At 36.2% G+C, this 22,021-nt stretch overlaps 1 protein-coding gene across 1 annotated transcript in view; it reads right to left on the bottom strand.

The window, feature by feature from the left end:
* Positions 1-1,552: 1,552 nt before the first annotated feature.
* PPARGC1A (PPARG coactivator 1 alpha) overlaps positions 1,553-22,021 on the bottom strand; it is a 98,110-nt gene continuing 77,641 nt past the window's right edge. The window contains exons 9-13 of the mRNA XM_036419434.2: positions 21,459-21,563; positions 21,188-21,308; positions 11,381-11,502; positions 10,897-11,048; positions 1,553-5,644 (exon numbers count right to left, since the gene is read on the bottom strand). Of these exons, the coding sequence (XP_036275327.1) occupies positions 5,541-5,644; positions 10,897-11,048; positions 11,381-11,502; positions 21,188-21,308; positions 21,459-21,563 (604 nt within the window). The 3' untranslated portion in view covers positions 1,553-5,540. The remainder of the gene's footprint in view (positions 5,645-10,896; positions 11,049-11,380; positions 11,503-21,187; positions 21,309-21,458; positions 21,564-22,021) is intronic.

Genomic DNA, 22,021 nt, shown 5'->3' with positions numbered 1-22,021 from the left:
AGATTGATTTATAATGGTATGTAATGTGTTTGAAAACAAGAAATAGCAATGAGAATTGCAAAATGTAAGATTAATATAAAGTTAAAGATTCCAAAAAGTATGCTTCAGTTAAAATATTGTATAATTAATACTGAGTTATGTGTAGCTACTAACACTAGTGTCAAATGAATATAATAATGTTGTTATGACTGTAAATTATACCCAATGATAAGCTAAATAATGCTACAATGAAGGGAAAACTGGCTACCCTGCAAAAGAGTTTTTGAACCAATATCATGTTATACGCTTTATACAGACTTTGGAGGACTTTTGAAATGAAACAAAGTTCTTTAAAAGAAACTGTTCATATTCAGTGTTCGTTTACCTTAGCCAGCCTAATTTTTGGATTAATAAGTAGTTTGCCATTAGGATCATCAGGGCTGGAAGTGATTTAAAGTTTGAGGAACATCAAATAAATTCGTTACAATTCATCAGGATGTCCCGGCGCTGGATCAGCATCTATATCTGCTGCTTCTTAAAGATCCCTCTTTAGCCTCAAAAGGTTTCAAAGGCTAAAAAGTTAACTCTTTAAAAAGAAAGACTTGTATTATTCTAATGCCCTGGCTTGTTCCAGCCAGAAGATTAAAAAATATTCCATACAATTTAAGGGACAGTGGAGATAAGCCTGTATCTGAGGCTTGTTCACTGCATCTCAGAGTGCTGAGTACCATGGTTTTAGGTGAGTGCATTATTTGGGGAAGATAATGGCAAGTTTTTATTTTGTGCTTTGATAAAATAAGTGGCAGATTTGAAGCTGTTACCAAGAAGAAGTAGGACCTTGGGGAGTCTTCTTTGCATTCCTTAGCAGATATTCATGTACAATGAATAGTTCTACCACATTTCTAATAATTAAAAGCATGCTTTTTTCTCTAGGAGATGGGGTTAAGGGACAGGGACTAGAGTATGTCTAACTACTTCTTCCCAATCCAATACTTCTGTTGGGTCTTTCAGTAAAAGTTGCTGGGAGTGGGACCGGCCAACCATGGGAAATTTGGAGACAAGACACAGTGGACACAGCAGACATCCTAACAGCAAGCAGTGTTGGCAGCTATCAGCTTATCCCATATTTAACCTGATGACTTACATATGACGGGTTGGGGGGAGGGGACTGCCTCCCATGATAAATCTTCAAAAATATTCATTTCTTCCACAGTAGAACCGCTTTCTAAGCTGAATGTTGAGTAGGTTACTCACTAGAGGTAATTGGCTTGTACTTAAAAATACACACTTTCTGGAGATAAGTAGAAAAACAGATCTCGTCCGTGGAATCAAGTCCCACATCACTTCTCATTCAAGGAGTCACCGTTTCTGCCTTTGCCATTCACAAGGAGACAAGGTAAAATGCAGAAGGTACCCGTTACCTTAGAGGGGAAATCCATCCATGAATATGGAAAAGCAGGGAGAAATGAGGACGATGCAGAAGGGAAAGAGAATAGTAAGGAAGGAGCACTGTGGCCTCAACTGAGGAACATGCCACAAGTGTGGTTCCCATAAATAAGAAAAGCAGAAGTAAATTTGAAACATTCGTTTCCCTTTATTAGCTCAGTGAGGCTGATGTGTACTGCACATTTAAAAAAAATCACAGGAATTTTCATACAATGAATAAAACCACAACAATACATGTAGAATTGGCAGGTGGGGAAGAAAAAATAAAGCCCAGCAAGGGCTCAACTAATTGCTCACTTTCCCTCTTCAGCATAATTCAACCAACAGTATTACACTTTCACCTACAAATCTTAAAGTAGCTCCATCAAATCAGCAGTTCACATTATTGAAAATGTCTGTCACATAGGTACAAATTTAGAATCATCACATTATATTACATGGCTATTCTAGGTCATCTATAGATCAGGTCTTAGACTACAGTGATTGAAGTTCTCATTACAGCCATCAGAAAAGGACACATAATCATTACCTACTGTAAGCTCACATCTAAAGGCATGAAAAGGTTTCCTTTTTGCAACTGACCAACCATCATACCCCAATAGTGCAAAGTTCCCTCTCTGCTGCTTTTAATGTTGACAGCCCAGGCGTTGCTCTCTCGGAGTCATTTAGCAAAAGATTGATTCTGTTGCACTGGAAGAATTATTCTGCTACATCTCTTTAAAGAAAAAATACAAACACACACCCACATTTCTAAAGCACCAGTTCAGTCGCCAAAATTGTAGATGTGGTACTTACCACAGTGTGAAGGCAATGGCCTGTGGTCATCTATGCTGAAATTTGCCTCCAGTGGTGATGGGGTGCATGTGTTCATTTGAAAGATCCTCTCCAAAAAAGAAAAATTTAAAAATAAAAGGAATACAGTTTACATTTTGATGGGCTACCCACAGTGTCTGCATAAGATTCAAAAGCTCTATTCAGATGGTTTAGTGATTCTCTCTTTGCACTAATTTTAGATGCAATTTGAAGTCCATGGGAAAAAAGAAAAAAAAAAACAAAAACAAAAAACTATGATCTTTATAGGAACAATATTTGTCAGGCCAGAGGGGGAATAAATTAATTCTCAACATGAGATCTATAATGCTGTCTTTTGATAAGTAAGAAAAGGAACCCAGTATTCTTACTCATGTTAACAATCCAGAGCAAGAAGAATATATTTAAAACTGGATCACAAAAATTTAAAGGCAAAATAGAGAACGCATCTGGTCCTTGAACACATAATATGATTTACTAAATATTGATTTCTTAAAAATAATTTATTGCTCTTAATAGTCTTTTTTATTATTATTATTCTACAACAGAAGATACTCAGAATTCAGAAAGAAAGACTGTAAACTTCAGTTTGGCGTTCACACAGAGTTTAAAATACCTGCATTTAACCTATAGAACAACAAGAATTAGGCGGATTAAAGATGTGTTACTGTTGTAACGCAGAACCTGTGAACGAGTTTATTTCATAGTATTTTTTTATTGCTTTCTATCTACTTAGAAATAAGAAGCCAAAAAACCAAGCAAGCATCTGACAGGACAGACAGTGGATCCACTCAGAACACAATATGCTGGTGATAAATGAATGCAGCCATCAAAATTAGCTGCATTGGCCTGGGGGTGAAATCCATTTTATAAGATCGTGTTGGGCAAGAGAAAGGAAAAGAACGATTAAGAAGTAGGCGTTAGCATGTCTTCCAGAAAAAGTCATGTCAGCCAAACCTTGATGGAATCTTAATTTAAAAACGTGAATACACACTCCAAACTGTACTGACTTCCAGGGCTCCACACTCAGATGAAATCCTGATGCTCAAAATGGAGGTTTTTTCAGAAGTTTTTTTGTTTGTGTTTTTTTATTAAATTTAGCAGAAGCAATGTCATCAAGAACAACATCATGGTCACATCGGAGGCCATGCTAGTGCAAGCAGAAACACTGCTTCTGCAAAAGCTGAGTTTCCCAAACGAAACACTGAAACTCCACCCTGAAAACGGCCATGCATCCTAGGTAGAAAATTTCCACTGGCTTGAGGATTTTCATCATCTCATAATTTATAATAAATAGGCTATCTGCAACCAATAAATATGTCTCTTTAGTAAACAAAGGAATGAGATATCAGTATTTATACAGGATGCATAACTGTAAAAAATACAGATAAATACCATCATCATATTCTGCCAAGGGAAAGAGATACTGGCTTCAGAGATGGTCTTCAGACACACATTGATTATTGTAAAAATCATACTGCAATTATTACTTCAGCATTTTGTATCAAATTAAAATCACAGGAATTAAAATGAAACAGCATTTTAAAAAGATTTTTTGACCTCTAGTTTCAAAACTACTGTTGATAGAGAAAATAAAAACATTTCTTAATGGTTACCCATTGAGACTTTACATAAAATCATGATATCGTCTAGAAAAATTTTAGATGAGAAAATTTTCATTCCCCTAACAAATCCAGTGTATAAAACTTCAAAGAAAAACAAGCAACAAGAAAATGTGGAAAAATATCGCAGAAGTGGTTAATACCTTTAGGGGGCTAGGATATTTCTTGACAAGATGCTTAGATCAAAGCTCACCTAAGAAGGGATGGATATGCGCGAAGCATCATTTTGTTGCTGCACTCAACGGACACACACACTGTCTTTTTTGTTTTTGTTTTGTACAATCAAATATATATAAGCAGTAAGTTCAGCTTCTAAATAGGTTAGTGTACAATAGTTGTTTCACCTCATAATTACATTTGAATATTCTTGATTAAGAAAAATTCAGCAGTTTTGAAAAGAAGGCTGCATTTACAGTGCATAGCTGTAACAAAAAAAAGAACATTGTTGTATAGTATGTACACAAAATAAAAATACTCCATTTAACATCTGTAAATACTTAACTACATTGGAGAGTGTAGCAATTACACTATCTGAACACATCGCAGAGAGTTCTACCCAACTCTCATTCTGTAATGTAACACCGCCCCAGCTCCTCAGAAAGAACCATTGGCCAAGCTGCACAATTGGCCATGGACAAGGCTTTTGAATTTTGCAGTGGAAGATCAACATTTTTGGACATTTACATGGGTGTCAGGATAAGGACGAATGACAGAAACTTCAAAATGTTAGGAAAGTTTATCATTCCAGTGCCCGCAGTATCCTCTCCCACCCAGATTCCATGGCCAAAGGAAAAAAAAAAAATGAGAGAGAGAGAGAGAGAGAGAGAGAGAGAGAGAGAGAGAGAGAGAGAGAGAGAGAGGGAGAGGGAGAGGGAGAGGGAGAGGGAGAGGGAGAGGGAGAGGGAGAGGGAGAGGGAGAGGGAGAGGGAGAGGGAGAGAGGAGGGAGAGGGAGAGGGAGAGGGAGAGGGAGAGAGAGAGAGAATATTAGTTCTATGGAACCTGTTGTTTCCTCGGGATTGTCATATAATCATGTTAAGAGAGAACACTTGCTTCAAGTTGATTTTGTACTTTCTTAAAAAACAAGAGTACGAAGGCTGATGCCCAGACATCAGTAGCTGTCATTTTAGGGTGACTTGTGGTTCGTTGTTAGTTGGTTGGTTGGTTGGTTGATTGGTTTTCTTTCCTTTTGAATTTATTCATTTTTTCCTTTTGAATAGAATATGAACATTTTTGAAGTTCTAGGTTTTACGTGTGTCTTCTTGGAACTGCTGCCATTTGAAGTGGTTTGCCCTGGTACACTCTGGTCAGGAGCCCCCAGTCCCCACCTATACATACACACTTCCCCCAAACCAGGCACACATGCGTACACACACACACACACACACACACACACACACACACACACTCACCATCACTGAGAGACTCCAGGGAAAGCGAAGCTGACACCCATGAATAAACATGTGCTTACTGGATATCCATTCTGTCTCTTGCTTCTTCAGCAGCTGTGTTCATGTAAACCATTGTTGTTGTTGTTGTTGTATTGTTGTTGTTTTGATTTGTTTTTGTACAGAGTGTAAAGTAGGAGAAATTCCTAAGTATGACTTGCAATAGTCTGTTAGGGGAGGACGCACTGTCCCGTGAGGTATTCACCGTCCCTCTGTCATCCTCAGGCAGGGAACATGTTACCTGCGCAAGCTTCTCTGAGCTTCTTTCAGTAAACTATCGAAATCCAGAGAGTCATACTTGCTCTTGGTGGAAGCAGGGTCAAAGTCATCTGAGTTTGAATCTGAAAGAAATCCAAGCCAGGTGAGATGCACCCTTTCCTGATGGTCATCAACTCAATCATCACATTTAAGAAGACCTTATATAAGAGCAGCTTATCTAATCAATATACTTAAAAATACTCTAAAATTATATATAGAATTTAGGTTGAGGTGTGGTGTGCACTCAAAATACTCATATATTGATGCATTTTAGATTTAAACTCTCCTGGAAGGTAGTCAAAATAGACTTTAATAGCAAATATTCAATAGCAACTTATCCAAGGATATTCTTTGACAATAATCCCCCAACCCTCCCAAGGCATGTCAACCCACTCACCTAAGGTTCCTCAGCAACTTAGGTGGAGAGACAAGAGTAGAAGATGGAACTAATTTTCCTATTCAATGAGACTAATTTCATTTAGCAAAAACCCAGCTGAGTTGTAGGGAGAGAATCAGAAGTTCACCCACTCCCCATACTGTTGCTCTCTCTTAAGGTAGGAGAAACATATGACCCAGTCACCTACTACATACTTTTGGGTATCCCAGAAATGACTAGTGGCACAAAAATCTTCCAAATTAGAAGATCTAGGGAAATGTTTCATGTCTAGAGAGCCTAAATTCAGTCTTTTTGTTAATTAATAGGAGACGGAAAATATGCAGGTGAAAATAAAGCCATGGTCTCTCTTGAATCCTTAAACTAGCCCATGTCAGCTTTTGTGCTAAGTTCCACATGCTAGTTCAAAGAGCCCTTTATGAAACCAATGTGTTTCAGCAATGTTGGATGTAAAGTGAAAATCTGTTAACTATTTCTGATTTTCTCCATTGACATCTCAAAAAAAAAAAAAAAAAAAGTCAGATATTTTTGCTGGCCTTGCAAGTGAGAAAGAAAAAAAATTCTTTAAAATATAATGAAAACCTCTTTCAAATACTTTAATTCTAATGAAAGCACTGATTTCTAAGGGAAGACAGTCCTTTCTGGAAAACATTAATAATCCTACCAAAATATGAACATTTCCATGTTTTACCCAGACCAAGTCCAGAAAATAAAAGGCTCCACATGACAGAGAAGTGTAAGACTCAGTAATGTGGAGGTAAGGTCATTGACCTCCAAGATGTTGTGCTGAAATGGTTGCAATCCCTCAAACCCTGTAGCCCCAGACTGATGTTTAGCATTTGCTATAATCCACTCTAACCATCCTAGCTTCAGGAAACAAATAAATTCCTGCACTTCTTTTTCTCTTTCATTCTCACCACTCCTTGTCTTTATGGAATTTGTGTCAAGCAAGTTTTTTCAGGTAAGAAAAAAACAAAACAACATTTAGAGTCAGACCCAGGCATAAAAGCAAGAACAGAAGTGGCCAGTCTTTCCTCACTAACATCTTCTATGGTTAATTCTTAAATGATAATGGCTCCCACCCTTCTCTTCATGGCCAAATGACTAGTTTGCTTGTATTACTAAAATCTCACCAGAAGCTGATGTTCAAATCAAAATCTTGTTTTATAAAAACCAAAGGCAAGAAAACCCTGCTCATTGCTAGAAATCAGCCTGGAATCAGAGTTCCAGTTGCACTGCAGATGGAAGGTGAGAGAGTCTGCTAATGACTGAATGTGCATGACAGTGAGGTCAGCATAGGCCCATCAGGAACACACATAGTTATCTTTTCTTGGAGAAAATATGGAGAAACATTAAAATGTCTTGAATTTGGATTATTCTGCATGAAATCCAGAATTTCAGTGTTTCCATATTTTTATTAGCAAATACTAAATGTACTTTGAAACAGTGGTTCTTAAGACTTTCCTCACTGTGAAATACATAGGCGGGAATTTACATATATACCCACATATATGAGCACACTAGGCACCCTAAAGTCTTTTTGTTGCATGAAGACAGAATGTGGTTACATGTACTTCCTGAGGCAATGCCATCTATCCCACCACTTTTTCTACACTAAAGGAACGATGCTGCAACACAATTCAAATATAATACAAAGTTTGATAGAAATAACCCAAAAAACACTCTAATTATTTTTAAATAAATTGTTACAAATATTGACAGTGTATAAGTAAGAAACAAATCACATTACAACTGTATTCCTGGCACCCAGAAAACTGTTGGCACAAAGTAGATACTAAATTTAATATTTGTTAAGTTTTACTAAAGTTATGGGTGAAAATATTTGTGTTGAGATCTTGGAATGATTTACCAATAAATGAAAAGGGCTTATGAAAAGTTATGTATATATGCATAAAAATTTGTGATGGATATTTTATTTCCTTCATTTTTTTCTTATGTGTTTAAGTTCTACACCATAACTAATTTGTGATCAAAATTATTATATTTTTTTGTATTGACCCAACCTTCTCTTCTGGTCAGATAGTTGTAATTTAATTTTTATACTTCCTCTTTAAGATTTTTTCGTTGGGATTTTTTAGAACGATCCATTTTCTTATTACACAGTAAATAAACACACAGATTACAGAGTCATAGAAACCAAAATTAAATCCTGGCTTCACCATTGTAACTTTGTCTCTTTAAATTCTGAATCTCATTTATAAAACTGGCTCATAAATCGTAACTGAAATCACCATGTTTTGCACTAATATTATTGCAATGGCCTCAAGAGTATTGAAATAGGGTGGGCAAGCTAACTTAATTTGGGGTAGCAAAAATAATACACAGAATAAAATTGGTTAAATCTATCTGAAATACTTGGTCACTTTGCTCTTGGTAAAATGTGTCTGCTTCATATCATTTTCACTTTACATCTGACACACACGACAGCTCACAATCCCCCTAATGGTCCAGTATATACTTCTGTTCATCACATTCAGTGGCCGTGACCTGACACATTGAACGTGAACTCTTCCGGGGACAAAAACCAGACACATATGAATGTTGTTCAGCTCCAAAGCCAATGCTGATTCTTCTATTTAAAAATAATTTGAAACTCCCAACTTCTCATTACCATCACTTTAAATAACCATAGCTACTCTTTATTGAGCAACTGCTTTATGCCGGACACTGTTAACAGCTTCACAAACATTAATTTAATCTCCACAGCAGCAACATAAGATGTGTTACCCAGGAACAACCAGAATCAGAGAGAGTTTGTTTGCTTAAGGTCAGAAGCTAAGTCAGGTTTCAAACCTAGGTCTGCAGGATTCCAAAATTCTGCAGGTTTTTTGATTCCTCTGTGGCTGTGTTCACTCAGATCGGCTGTGCTTCATGCAATTGGCGGGCTTGAGGGAACTGGAAAAACCCATGCTACTACCGTGTGCATCAAACACACTTTTCAGAAAATACAGAGCTAGCTTAGCAAGGCAACGTTTCATTGCTGCTGGCGAGGCGGTGAGATAACGAGAGGGGAAGCATTCTTCTTAGAAATATTTCAGGAAGGCTCTAGTTCAATTTGGAAATACCATTCAATCCTCCCTCTCCCAGTGATGAATCGTGATCTAAAGGCCCCTCTAGGTAGCTTATTTTAAACTCTAGATGTTTTGAGAGACTAGAAGCACCCTTGCCTTCATCTCTGAAGGAAATAAGTCAAATCAACTCAAGACTTCAATCTGTCTTGACTGTTTTTATCAGCCAACATTTGAACAAATGACTTGCCACCGCTTATATTTTCATCCCTGGGCCTCTATCTCTAACAGTCAGCTACCTCTCCCCTGCTTCATACTATCTATTTAGTTTTTGTAGTGAATTATAGCATATTCTCCCTGAACAATGCACACTACCTATATCAATTACTTTAGGAAGACATCGTTTCGGTGGAAGGGAGAGAAAAAATCCTAGTATTTGGTATTCATTTCTTTCGTTATACCAAGCCAAAGTAAGTACAGATAGAAACATAATAAGGTTTAGATGTATATATTAATTTTTTGATTATTAGTGTAACTGATTTAAAATAATTGTCATAAGCAAGAGACATTTGCCACTTTCCTACCTTTACCAAAGAACCTAAAGTCTTACAATACACACATTAGATTTAAAAAATCACATGCAAAAGAAAAAAAGAAAATTTGAAAGAAAATTAAGATGTCAATTGTGACATTATTTATAATATTACAAATTGAATAAATATTTAACTATAATGGAAGACTGAAATATAATGGCATTATTCACTGAACAGAATACTGTGTTGCCATTAAAAAGTGTTGATAAATTATTTTTAATCCTGTGAGTACAGTGGAAAATGAGCTTGTATAATATTAATTGAGATAAGTAGAATTTAAAAGTATATATATATATATATATATATATATACTTATATATATATACTTATATATACATATATATATGTGTGTATATATATATATATATATATATGTGTGTGTGTGTGTGTGTGTGTGTGTGTGTGTAATACGACTCTAACTATAAGAAATTAGATATTCTGAGACAAAATACTGGAATGTACAACACACGCTAAGTCATAGTGGTTATCTCTAGGTGATAGGCTGATAGCTAATTTTCCTATTTTTTTTTTTTAGCTTTTTTATATTTTTAAAATTTTACCCCTTGACTCTGTACAACTTTTAGAACAAGAAAAAAAAATCAATACTTATGGATGCTTCAGTTTTCTTGTCTGTAAAATGGGAATGACAATGATAATATCTATCTTCCATGATTGTTCTGGTAATTAAATGAGAAAACACTTGCAAAGCCCTTGACACAGTGCCTAACATTTAGAAGAACTAAAAAATAACATTTTCTCTTTTTTCTCTTAAAGAAAATATAATGTGATCTAACATATAAAATTTTATTTTCTTCTCTCAGGGTGTACTTTGTTGAAAATATTAACATATCTAAGTTTTTATAATAATAGAAAAGAACAAGACTTTTGTACATTCTGTTCCATGAAACAATGATGGTAAGGCCATAGGTTTGGAAAAAGTCTTCAGGGATGGGAACAGAAAAAATGGCAAATTATAGACATAGATATAGACACATGCAGACATACACTGTACCTACATATACACACAATACATATACACTCAAAACGCAACATACCACCTCCGTATACAAACAATGCAGAATGTCAGCATCTGGGAAGATAGCACAACAAATTTACTTCTTCCTTTTGTTGCCCAAACCTACACCCTTTGTTTCTGAAACTGTCTCGTGCATTAAAAAAATGATAATATAAAATTTCTATTAAAATATTCCCTCTAGTAAAATAATGGTTCAAGCCAATGTGCCTTCGGTTTACATTTACATTTACAGTTTGAGCTCTACATTATGAATTCCTCATTCTATGTACAATAAAATCCATACCTAGGTCTGCATAGTTAGACTTGAAAAATTGCTTGCGTCCACAAAAGTACAGCTCGAAGTCAGTTTCATTCGACCTGCGCAAAGTATATCCATTTTCAAGAGCAGCAAAAGCATCACAGGTGTAACGGTAAGTAATGAAACCATAGCTGTCTCTGCAGTGGACAAAGAGGAGAAGTTCAAAGCTAGTGAGGAAGCATTAGCATATATGACTATAGCACTTTCTACTTTGGAAGACTCTGCTGGTGCCCACATCTGAACCACTGTGCCCATTTATCAGTGTGATTGTCCTGTCAAGCTGCTAAATACTTATTTCTGGGACAGGAAATCTCAACTAGAAAGATTAATAAATAGGGATGAAAGAAAATAAATAAGGTTCTGAACTCAACATGTCATCTGTCAAAGCATCCCCATCCTAGTCATCTTAGGGCCATAATTTTTTACACATGTCAGCTTTTAAACAAGAAATAATCTTGAAGATTCTCACCCATCATCCCGTAGATTTACTGTGCACTCCTCAATTTCACCAAAAACTTCAAAACGGTCCCTCAGTTCTGTCCGTGTTGTGTCAGGTCTGATTTTGCCAACATAAATCACACGGCGTTCTTCCTGGGGGTGGGGGAGGAAAGAGAGACTTGCTAGTTCTGGAGATAGGAAAGAAGTTGAACCTCTAGAAGTATTCATAAAGGGACAGTCATGCAGAAGAAGAACCCACAGAGCATGCCAGTTAAAGAAAAACAAACACTAAACTGAATGAAAGGCTATGCTGGAACCAAGTTTTAATTTCCATTTTGTCAATATCACTCTCTTCCTTTACATACTCTCTTTTTGGAACCCCATTCTCTTCTACTTTTCCTACTCCTCTCTGTTCTTCAGTCACATGAATTTTTATATGTTAGAAAAGAAATATGTGTAATGTGACCACTTTATCACTGAATAACTGAACAATAACCTGTTAAATATTTTAACTCCTGTGACTCAATTATTAATTCTCAAAATTGGTAAGAAACTGACCTGGCTCACATAACTGTATAATTTCTCATTAACTCAGAATATGGAGATGTGCAATTTTTCCCAGTTTTATTGAAAAAATAACTGACACAAATCACTATTTTATTGAAAAATAACTGACACAAATTTTGATACACTGCAAAAGAGTGATTTCTTAAACTCTAGTATAAATAACCATTACCTGAGGTGCTTATTAAAAATGTAAACTATTGGGATTTATACCAGCTATAATAAAAAAAGAACATTTGGAAGATAGGGTTCAATGATCTTCATTTTTAACAAGCATGTCCAAGTGATTCTGATGCAGGTGGTCCAGAGACAATAATTTCAAAAATACAGTCTTAAAATGTAGACTATTTTAAGCCATGAGTATCCAAAGAATTAGAGTTATAAAAGAGGCTATCAATTTCACTTTGCCAATGAATCTTATTTTAGAACCAGACTAGAAGGGTGTGGCCTACTTTCTACTTTTCTCTAGTAGAGTAAATATCATCATAATCTGAAAGTCATTAGCAATTTATAACCTTTAGAATATGAGAGGAATATTTCATAGCCGGTGGATATATTTCTCAAAAATTAAAAAAAACAAAACAAGACAGGTATGCATTTCTTAATGTAAGAAGCAATCTTATAAATCTTGCTCTAAAAAGACAGGCCAAAGGCCACGATGTTCCTTAAAACTGAGAGAGGCAAGAAGGCAAGGAGTTAATATAAAGAATGTGCTTACCAACTAGGCTACATGTCTATCAAAGAAAAACAAGAATGGAATGAACTTCAGGTTGCTGAGATTTAAGTTAGATGGAAGCAAAGACGAGAAAGCACAGGACTAAGGTACAGATTTTGCTTGCCTCAGAGTTTTCCCTGGATGTACTGAGATATCTTGTCTTTGATGATGTGAAAAGTAATTTAGGCCCAAGGCAAAGAGATGTCCCATGTTATTTACTGAATTTCCTTTTTTTTTTTTTTTTTTTTTTATGTGCCCCGCATTTAGTGAAGAACCTGCCAAAGACCAAGCACTCAATAAGTGCTTATGAAATATAACTGAACAACTCAGACTCTGTAATAGATATCATCTGAGGTGATCTAATCACTCATGTTTCATCTTCTTTTATCTTATGCAACCCTCCTATTTCTGTTTCCATGAGGAAGTTCCTCTGAGCTTCACACTCAAATAACCAACTATCTACTTGACATCTTGGGTTAGATATCCCCTTGGTACCTCTAGCTGGACCAACATCACCCAAACCAAACCCCCCAGTTCTGCTCTCTCCCCAGGAGTGGGTCTTTCTTTCCTGTTCTTGGATCAGTGAAATTAACACCATACCATCTAGCCAGAACTCAAGACAAAAACCTGAGTTCCTTTCTTGATTAATCCCTCATATCCAATCACTCATTAAGTCCTGTTGATTTTTACCTCCTAAATCTCTCACTAATCCATCTCCTTTATTATATCTCCCTAAACCAAGCTGCCAGCATCTCCTTCTGGACTAGTATGACAGCCTCTTAATTTGGACCCCCTGTATATGTTTACCGTCCTCTAGTCTATTCTTTCACTTGGGCTGAGTAGCCAATTACTGTCTACCACATTTCCAGGGCTTCTCCTAACATTTAAAGAAAGTCCTAAATCATTAACAGGACCTGCAGGGCCCATCACAGTCTGGACCTGTCATCATCATGGGCTTTATCTCCCTCATTACATTCTTTCCTTTACTCTCTTTTCCAGCCACCTTGAGTGTCCATCAGTCCTTAGTATATTCTGTATTGCTTCCTTCCCCAGGGCCATGGAGCAAGCCATTCCCCTGCTACTTAGAACATCCACCTTACACTGTCTCTAGCCCCCGCTCCACCAACATATACATACTGTCCAGAATTATACTGAACTCAACAATCATTTTCTTTCTGAGACTTGAAATAAGGTCAGGATTTTTTTGGTTGTTCTACTAGGATACTCTATCCCTTATAGTTCTATGCCCAATTGTAATTGAATGATTAACAATTTATTCACTGATTAATGTCTAGTTCCCCTAAAATGAAAGTTTCAGGAAATCAGAGACCATATCTGCCATGTTTAAGGGTACCTAAAATATCAATCTCAGTGAATATTTGTTGAAAAATCAATCAATCACCAATCAATTAATAATTTTTAACACTTACTCCATACCTTCCATAACATCAAAGATGCTTAAGTGTGGACTGTACTTTATGAAGCAAAAACAATAGAGAAAGAAAGCCAAGGTTTGAAGCTTTATCATAGGATAAACCTTGCCCACGTAGCTCAGCTGAGTAAATTAATGATTTGTTAGTACAGGTTAAAGTGTAAGAAATGTGGAATAACTACAAGTTGGTAGGACTTTAACTCTTAAAAGTCACTTCTAAGAATCAGGTGGTGCTTAGCTAAAACAGTCGGCAAAACACAATTCCCCTGACAGTGGCTATTGAGCCTAAGTAACTGACCAGATGATATAAAGCAAATAGAGCAGGCTGCCTGATTCACTTCCATGTAGATTGTATATCTCAATTAAAGGCTGCACCGTGTTGTTCCATAGCAGCCAGCACATCAGGAGGTCAATAAATATAAACGGATGGTGAGGCCAACCTGGCGCAATGCTGTGCACTTGAGCAAGGGATTCATAACATCACATTCCATTCTATTTATGCATCCAGCTCCAGCCAAACAGTTGAATGTGATGGGACCGCTATCTAAACTTCCTGGCGCCTGCTTGCATGGGTGTTCTGAATTTCTTTTTTTTAATGAGCCTTTTTAGTAAGGTTACTACTGAATAGAGGAAAAGGAGAGGAGATGCAGAAAGAGAGAAAGAAATTGAACCATCACAAGGAAATTGTTCAACTACCATTATGGGAATACACATAGCCTACAGATTCAAGTGAATTCAAAGTTAAAGATAAAATCGACCATATGCACGTCCATATGCAGACATATTGGGACAGTCTCTGAATTGCTTCTTTATACAAAGCTTTAGGCAACAATGATCCTACAAAGGAGATAAACCAGAGGACCTTTTACATCAGCTATGGATACAGTCTGCAGGAAAAAGAAGACACAGCCTGGATGAGAGGAACAGAAATCCAAAGATTGTTCAGAGTCATGTATTATTTACTTGTCTATTATCTTTTTTTCATAAAAAACAGAACTGGGGACACATCTTGCTACCTTACAAAGACCAGAGATTGAATACATATTAAAATGAAATTATTTGAGTGCTTGGTTTTCCCAGTGCTAAAAATGAAACTAAAAAGGCATCAGAAGGTCTAAAAAGCAAAGACAAAAATCTTTCCAAGATTGGCCAAAATGTCTAGCAGAAAACTGATTATTTTTAACATGTTGCAGTTTTATTAGACTGATGAATAGATTGCATATCTTTAAAAAACCTTAATATTTGCAGCCAATTTTGCAAGACATTAATTTCTAAACAGGAGATGAAAGGAAAAGAAATCAAAATGCTTAATAACATTTCCAACTTCTTAAAGACTTGGAGGAACTATAAACCTTTGGCAAAAGCTTTTGAAAAATGATTTTCAGACCAGTTTTCACTATCAAGGAGGATGGAATATTTATCAAATATCTTTTAGCTTCAATTTTCATAAGAGCTAGTTTGCTGATGGGGTGGATAATAAAACTAAAGATGTATGTTGCATTAACAGGTATGGTAAATCCTCATTATATCAAAACAGAAGAGATAAATAAAGAGAAATAAAGCCTGACTGAATGACTGACTTTGCATTATCAAAGCCTTTATCAGAAAGTGTACAGAGCCTCCCAGTTAGTAGCTGGAGAAGGCAAACAATGTTTCTCATTAAATAATAAGCTACTCTTGATAAAAGTGATTTGACTATGGATAAAAATGAAATTAGCCCTAGCTGAGTGGCTCATCTGGTTGGAGGCTCATCCTGTACTCCAAAAGGTTGTAGGTTTGATTCCCAGTCAGGACACATAGTATGTAGGATTCAGGTTCAGTTTCTGGTTTGGGCAAAGTACTGGAGGCACTGATTGATATTTTCCTCTCATCTCACTTTCTCTCTCTCTCTTTTTCTTTCTCTCTAAAATTAATAAAAACATATCCTTCAGTGAGGATTAAAATATATTAAAAAAATAAAATTAATAAGGATGCTAACATTTATTGTCTAAAATATATTAAGTACTGGTTCATGTTTTTCATGGGTTAACTCACCAAAATGTTCTGCATTACTAACAACAAAAAACAGAATCATAAAATTTGGATTTTCAGAACTTTTATTCCTCATTTCAAAATAAAATAAATTTTAAAATCCTCCTCCTTTGCTAAGAAAAAATGCATGTCAACTTTGGCAATGAAAGATTTGTGTTCATTGAAACATTTGCTACAACCTGACTTCCTCAAAAATTCCAAGGATACTACACATGCTATAGATGAGATAGAGGAGATGAATGGATAAATTCCATGCCATTTCTAGAATCAATGGAATAGTTAGGTCCTCTATCAAAAGGAAAAACCTGAGGGTGTAGCCATAAAAAGATATGGATAGACAGAACAAAATGCCAAATCTCTGACAAAAAAAAAATGATTTTTTCTTTTGCCTTTAATGTTGATTACAAGCCAACTAATTCAGCCACTCAGTGAGTTTATATTACTAGAGTGCACTCTTAGGTAGAAAACATAACTACAGTATTCCATTTTCGAAGTTATCCCCATCCCAGAAGTACTCAGACATGCTCCTTCTTAGGGTATAAGGTAGGATAAATAGGAATAAACCCAGGTTAGTCTACTTAATAGACAATCTGCAAGTAAGAGCTAAGATGCAAGTATACCCAGTGACAAGTCAGAAAACATGAAAATTATAGACTCAGAGTATGTATAACTACTTGTGATAAAACTAATTTCTAAATAATGAGCTTAGAACTCAAAATATATCCACCCACCTAAAATATTTCTTAAAAAGGGCTGGAATAGAATGCTACTTAACTTTCTCCATAAAAAGAGAAGCTATGAGAAATTATACATTTCTTTTCATTTGGAAGAAGTGGATCATTATCAGTGATGATGCACTATCCCTGGCTCCTCGGCTGCATACTAACCAATGGAGGAGAAGAGAAATGAAATGCCACAGCCACTACCCAAGCACATCTGGTTTTGGTTTTAAGCACTGAGCCATATCATAATGTCTAGATTTGCCCTTTTAATTAACATCCCATTATCATGTTTTCTGGCAGGAAACTGTACAAATTGCAAATGGAGCTGGACTTAGAAATCCACAAGAAATTAGAGCAGTGACAGTTTAGACAGTAAGTACTAAACTCTGGCTTGCTTAGTTTCAATAAAATTTGAATTGTTTCAAGCTTATGAAACTGAGAAAGGCAGAGGGTGAATTGGTTTCTGAAAGTTTACATGGAAATTGGAGGAAAGTATCAATAGCAATATTCAACCACAAGTATGATTCCGGGTTAGTAGTTACTAATCAGTAGTATTTGCTTAACTCTCCTATGTGGTAAACTCAAGTCAATATAACTTGAGTTTACCACATAGACTTTTAGAGGCATTGCTATGAAAACTTTAAAGATCTCCCAAACCATCTCCTTACAGAACTCAAAGCAAAAACAATATGGACCAAAAACAAAGGTAACAAAGACTACCTTAATTCTGTAGAATACCTATTACTAAATGACTTTCACATTATTTTTTTTCCTTATGGTAACTCTGTTTTCTTGGTTCCCTAATGGTATGATTGATCAGAAGTAATGTAAAATCCTGCACTACACCCAAAGCATTCCAAACATAATTTGCTACTCATTTAAGAGTATCTCAAAACTCTGAAGAGAAATCACCTACTTGACCAACTTGGGTAGACTGTCCTAGTTCTTTAACTGTTTCATGAATGACTTTTCAAGTTAATCTATTCCAATGACTCAAAAATCATTGCCTGTATCTCTTTGCCCAAGTACATAAAAATAAACTTCGCAAAATATATTTTGGCATAAGAAAGCAGATCATTTTGAGGAAGGAAATCAATCCTGTGGGTAAACTCATTAAGTAGTTCCACTATGCCTCCAATATAGACTTCAAAATCTTTATCACGACTTACAGAACCCTTCAAAGATTTGGCTATCATGGAGCCCTCCAGACTTATTTCTTGCTGCTCTTATACCCAAGTGTTCTAGTTAAATGACTACAAGATGAATATACCTTGCTTTTTTCCAGAAATTTAGTGTGAGTTATAGCCTCAGCCTAGAATAGCAATGTCCAAGAAGAATATAGTGCAGTTCATATAATTTTAAATTTCCTAAGAGGCACATTTTCAAAGTAAAAAGGACCCAGAAATTTAATTTTAATGATGTATTCTATTTAGCTCAATATCTCAAAAATATCATTTCAACTTGTCATTGATATAAAAATATTAATGAAGTATCTTACACCCTTTTTTTGTAGTCTTTAAAAATCCAATCTCACTTTTAGTGCATTCAAATTTGGGACTAGCTGAATTAGCTACTTAGCTAATAGCTACTTTGTTGGACAGCACAGGTTTAGCAAACCTTTACCTTCCATTGTTTTGGTTACAGATCAACCTCACCCTTTTCAAGGATGACCTCCCTCATTCCCAGGTCTGCATGCCCATCTATATGTCACCATAGCATCTTAGATGTATCTTCTACAATAGCACTTAACACACCTCATTACCTCTTGGTTTATCTTTATCTCTCAGTAGACTTGAAGCTCCCTGGCTGTAGAGCACCAAGTCTTACCTAAATTTATATCCTCAACACCAATAAAATGTTTGTCACCTAAAGGGTCATGAGCTTTCACTATGTTAAACAGAAATAGCATATAGTTATTGAAGTGCACATTGGTTTAACAGTGAGTCCCAAATCTTTATATTAAGCTCTTACTATCTAGAGGTCACTGTGATAGAAAATAATATCTAGGTCATAGATTGTTGCTTAAAAAAAAAAGAGTCAATATTCTCAAAAATATAAGGTTATTTTATAATTATCTAATATAATCCAAGTTGTCATTTGTACTATAAAAGCCATCTTCCAAAGAAAACTGATAAAAGGTTGTCTTAGTCAAATAATTAACTATGAACATTCAATATTTGTGACAAAATGAGAAGGTGGGGTTATATCTGCTTTCAAGAGGTTAATGACCTAAGATGCTTTTGGCTCAAGATGCTTATGGACTGTAGATCAATCATGCTATTAGATCTATTTGGAAAAAAGTTAAACTAGCAAAAAGGCACCTACCTTCCTTCCTTTCTTTTTTAAATTTAAATTCTTTATTGTTTGAAGTATTACATAAGTCCCCCCCCCCCACCCCATTAACCTTTCCCTGGTCACTCCCACCCCCACCCTAGTACATTCCCTCACCCTCCTTTCTCCAACTGTATCCATTGGTTGTGCTCATGTGCATGCATACAAGTTTTTTGGTTGATCTCTTCTCTTACCTCCTCACCTGATCTCCCTCCCCCCACCCCACTTTCCCTCATAGGTTGGACAGTGTGTTCAATGCTACCTCCCTTTCTAGACTCCAGCTAAGTATCTGGCACTAAATTATCTTTGGAAGGAATAAAATAAGCACATGTAATTTATCTACATTTATTTATATAGCTTTGGTTATAGCTATGCTGTATTTTGCCCAAATGAGTAAGTATATTATTCAATAATTAATCTCTCTTTAATGGCATACTTCTAAAAAGAAACATGAAGGCTTTTATAAAATATGAATTTACAAACACTGAAATAACTATTTTTCTTATAGGCTTATGCAACACAATTCTCTTTTATAAAGATTAACTATAATATGCCATATTAAAAGGCTTTGTAAACTACATGGCACTATATAAATGTGAGTTACTATAATTATTGAATAGGCTATTAATTAAAAACAGCAAAATTAGAAATATTAAATTTTTAATTTTCATTAGTCTTCTTAAGTGTTAACTAATGACACTGGCAGATCTTAATATCACAGCTCATTTGAAAGTTGAGAAAAAAAATGAGGAAAAGTGTTGTAATTTTCAAAAGACCCATGATTCAGTCATAGGTAGATTTAAAGTTAAGTGACAGCAAACACCCTAGACCTTTAGCCTAAGTATTCAATTACATCTCCCTTTTTCCCCCTTGAGTGCCTACGATTAACAAATCTCTCATTTAACCTTTTTCCTCCAGCAGATAACTGTTGGCCAATGCTTGATTTTGACTTCATTAGTCAGTTTTTTTCTGTAGGTTTTTCAAGATTTTATTGATGGTAGTGGATTTTCTTAAAGGAACTATATCCATCTACCCTTTAAAATTCCATTCCCTAAGTCTTGGTTTCCTTGTATGCAAGATATGTCAAAAGCTGATCTTCATGGAAATGATTCTCAACAGCTAGCAAGACAGGCAGCAATTGCAATGAACAAAAGCAGTACCATTTCTAACCAATTAGCCATGGCTCCCTGGAGCACCTTGAGACTCTACAGAGCCTTTGGTGGGAAAGAGTGCCATAATCAATTAGCAATGTCTGCCATGGACAAGCACTAGACACTGACAACTGGAGTGTCTCATATGTCTTCCAAGATCTATAATAGATTGATAAGCAATGAGTGGGAGGCAGGTAAAGTCTATCAGTTAGTAAGTAGCTGCTAAAAAACATATTGATCCACAGGGAAAAAAATAATTTAACATAACCTCGATCTTTCCAGTAAAGGGTTAGTATGGTCTATACGTCATGTGAATATAATGCCCTGCCATAAGTGGTGCCAAAATACATAATGGGTTATTGACAAATAGTTCATAAGAAATGTGATGAGTCAACTGCCCAGTTAGGTGTTGACTCAGCACAAGAAAGAAATGATGACTTTCTTAGCAAATTTTCTTCTACTGCCTCCTTTAAATCTAAGAGATCCAGTCTCTTCATGGACAATATAATCCTCACACCTGCCAAAAAGACAGAACAGTGATCCCACCTCATTTTCCACTCAGAGAAAAAAGCAAGAAGAACTTATCAATTGACCCCATGGAACCAGTGCCTGACTGAATAACTCTCTCCTGCCTCCATTTTTGAACACAGTAATGAGCTTCGAGACGAATGGGCTTTACTGATTTATCATTTGGTTCTCCAATACTCTGTGTGAAGAGAGATTGGGGACTCACTGATGTTTTAATGTCAAGAGGCTGGATATTGCATATTCTAACAAAGCCTAGGCTTTAGTTTATTTTTAATAAAAAAAAATAAAAATAAAAAAAGAGGAGAGAAAAGGAAACAAAAGAGAAACCCTCATTTAAAACGAAAGTTAGCTCCAAGCTGCTTACAATTGCCTTCTGCCTCTGCCTCTCCCTTTGTTTGGCCCTTTCAGACTCGCGCTTCTCATACTCTCTGCGGTATTCTTCCCTCTTCAGCCTTTCGTGCTGATATTCCTCGTAGCTGTCATACCTGAGAAACACAACTTCATCATTAAGTCAACCACCTCCAGTGGCACGAGCAAAATGAATAATAAGCTGGGGAGGGGCAGGATTTAGATAACATCTTGTCATCTAAAGGCCGGGATGAGAGGAGCCCAAGGAAAATGACATGCATAATTACCTGGGCCTACGGCTGTAGGGTGATCTTGAACGTGATCTCGAGCACAGGGGAGAATTTCGGTGTGCACGGTGTCTGCAGTGGCTTGACTCATAGTAGTAGCAAGATCTGGGGAGAGAAGAGAAAAACAAAAAGGGCATTTGCAACTGCCACTTAACCCCTGTTGATCAGCACGACTGAACATGCCCAGGAACGCTGTATTACATAAACTGGCTTTTTCTTCCTAGAGACTAGTGAGATTTCCCAGTGACAGTTTCTGATCATCTAGTCAGCTCAGAGGTCTGGGAGTGATGTGTTCTCTCCAGCATCTCTTATTGATGTTAACACCGAGCGCCAGTCTGGTACACTGTCAGCTTTATCTTGCATGGATCTCAACTATCCTTGCACAGGGCAGCTCTCCAGGTAATGGAAAAAGTTAGATGAGCAAGTTTCTTACAAATTGCTCTCTCTGATCTGACTGGCTCAAGGCACTGTGCTCAAGGCTGACAGATTTAAGAGAAGATGAGGAGCGATGTATGTGTAACAACAATCTCATTAGTTCAGTGACACCGGAACGCAGTGATGAG

The sequence above is a fragment of the Pipistrellus kuhlii genome, unplaced genomic scaffold (assembly GCF_014108245.1).
Source record: "Pipistrellus kuhlii isolate mPipKuh1 unplaced genomic scaffold, mPipKuh1.p scaffold_m20_p_1, whole genome shotgun sequence".
Taxonomy (NCBI): Eukaryota; Metazoa; Chordata; class Mammalia; order Chiroptera; family Vespertilionidae; genus Pipistrellus; species Pipistrellus kuhlii.
This window is presented reverse-complemented; position numbering and strand designations above follow the sequence as displayed.